At 44.5% G+C, this 2,196-nt stretch overlaps 1 protein-coding gene across 1 annotated transcript; it reads right to left on the reverse strand.

Moving 5' to 3' along the window:
• Nucleotides 1–1,322: 1,322 nt before the first annotated feature.
• LOC108732239 (uncharacterized protein K02A2.6-like) lies at nucleotides 1,323–1,904 on the reverse strand. The gene has a single exon (XM_018462929.1). It carries the CDS (start codon nucleotides 1,902–1,904, stop codon nucleotides 1,323–1,325), a length of 582 nt encoding a protein of 193 aa, XP_018318431.1.
• Between the last annotated feature and the right edge of the window lie 292 nt (nucleotides 1,905–2,196).

The following is a 2,196-nucleotide window of genomic DNA, read 5'->3' on the forward strand; positions in this document are numbered from 1 at the left end:
ACGGGATCCAGATTCCAAGTGAAACCATATTTAGGAAAAACTGGTCGAAGTCTAAACACACCCTTTAAAAAACGATTTATTAACTTTTCTTCAATTTTGTTTAGAAAAATTATGTTTAAGGCCGAACGGAAGGTGTTTAAGGTGGAATAACTCGAACCCTTTTCGAACTGCTCATTTAGAAACTCAATGACGTTATTTGTTGTTGGATTCAATAAGCTGTTAGTATGAATCCTACAAAAATCCCACCATTTTTTGTAAGTAATATCATACTGCGATAAGGTACTTTCGCTCAAGGAGGAAGTCATCACGAAGATGGAGGCTTCAGACAACCCTCTAGATTCGTACGCTTCCCTGATAATAGCCCTACAACCAGGGTAAGTTTCGGCCATAAGGGGTGCGGATTTCTGCAAGGACACAATAATAGATCTTCATTAGGACCTAAATATATTGGATCCTTAATTAATAATTTTATAAACATAGGATACCAGGGCTGAGTACTCCAAAAGGGTACCACGACAATACCCCCCCCCTGTCGATAATAATTTTATTTAAAACTCTTGTAATTAAGCTGAATGGGGGAAACGCATAAAAATATATCTTGGACCAATCTAAGGTAAAGGCGTCCACTGCCACAGACCCCGGATCCCTCTTCCATGAAATATATTTTTCACATTTAGCGTTTAATTTTGACGCGAATAAGTCTATTTCAGGCCTACCAAACAGTGATATAATTTCCAGAAATTTCGTTTTATTTAAGCTGTACTCCGTTTCAACTGATCTTGATCTAGATTCTTTATCCGCCCTTGTATTATTTACCGACTCAATATAAGTAGCAAAGATGAAAATGTTCCGTGTCTCACACCACTGCCAAATTTGTCTGGCTAAGGAAGATAACTGTTTATATTTTATTCCACCCATCCTGTTTATATAGGAAATAGCCGTGGTATTATCCACCCTAAGTAGTATGGAACAATTCCTTGAGTCTTTTGCAAAACATCTTAAACCGTTNCGTCCGGGGGTAGCTGGTGGCGCTATCGGAAAGGGTGGTCCGGTGAGTGGCGGTACTGCCACTGGTTGTGATTGCGAAGTTTAAAATGGGATAGGTTACAACTCTCCCCCTACAGAAGCGCTGGACGTCTCGTCCGTGCTTCTGGGATTCTTCCTCGGGCGGCCTCTTCGACGAAATGGGGTGATAGGCTGTGGCTCTGTTGTTCCATCGGACGTAAACGGCCGAAGGGCAGACACATGATATACTCCTAGAACTCGAGTGGGTTCCTCGGTGGAGGAGATCTCATAACTGCAGGGTCCCTTGGCAGCCAAAATTAGGTATGGACCGTCTCTTCGAGGAGCGAACTTGGCAGTTCGTCCGGCAATAGCTTTGCTTTATCTTTATCACCAGGTTCGAAGGTGGGTCTCGGTTGACGACGTCGATCTTGGATTGCTTTTTGTCGATCCTGTTCTTTCACTTCGGTGTCGCGAGCTTCTTGGAAAGTGGCAACCATCTTCAGGAGTGGAGTAACTTCGGGAATGAAATTTTCGTTCCGGGCTATCGTTCTGAAATCATGAACGATCTCGTAGGGAGTGCGTGGCTCACGTCCAAAAGTGAGATATGCGGCCGAGTATCCGGTTGACTGGCATCGGGCCGTATTGAGAGCAAATCTGATGCTAGGAAGTTTCTCTGGCCAGTTTTGATGATTTTGTCCTACCAAAATGGACAGCTGGGTCTTTAAGTCTCGATTCTTCCTCTCAACCATGTTGGCAGACGGATGGTAGACGGGGGTAAACCTTTGCTGAATATCCAGACAGTAGCATATCTTCTGCATTACTGAGCTGATGAATTGGGTCCCGTTATCAGAAATTATTCTCCTGGTGACTCCGTAGCGAAGAAAAACTTCATTTACCATGTTCCACGCGCAAGCATCTGCGGTAGCTTGAATCAATGGTAATAGTTCTACCCATCGTGAGGCGGCGTCTTCTGTAACCAGTATCCAGGTTTCTCCGTTTGAGCCTGGTGATAGCGGTCCAAATAGGTCGATAGCGAGAACCTCAAAGCGTTGCTTTAGAACAGGAGTCTATAGTAAGCCGGGTGGCTTCTGATTATCGGCTTTGTAGCGTTGGCAGGCTCCGCATTTTCGTACATACTGGCGGACGTCCTTCAGGAGTCCGGGCCAGTAAAAATGCTGGCGTATCTTGTGA

The sequence above is a fragment of the Agrilus planipennis genome, unplaced genomic scaffold (assembly GCF_000699045.2).
Source record: "Agrilus planipennis isolate EAB-ADULT unplaced genomic scaffold, Apla_2.0 scaffold30, whole genome shotgun sequence".
In the NCBI taxonomy this organism is placed as follows: Eukaryota; Metazoa; Arthropoda; class Insecta; order Coleoptera; family Buprestidae; genus Agrilus; species Agrilus planipennis.

Coding starts and splice junctions, on each gene's coding strand:
- LOC108732239 (XM_018462929.1), bottom strand. CDS start 1,904: ATGGTAAATGAAGTTTTTCTTCGCTACGGAGTCACCAGGAGAATAATT.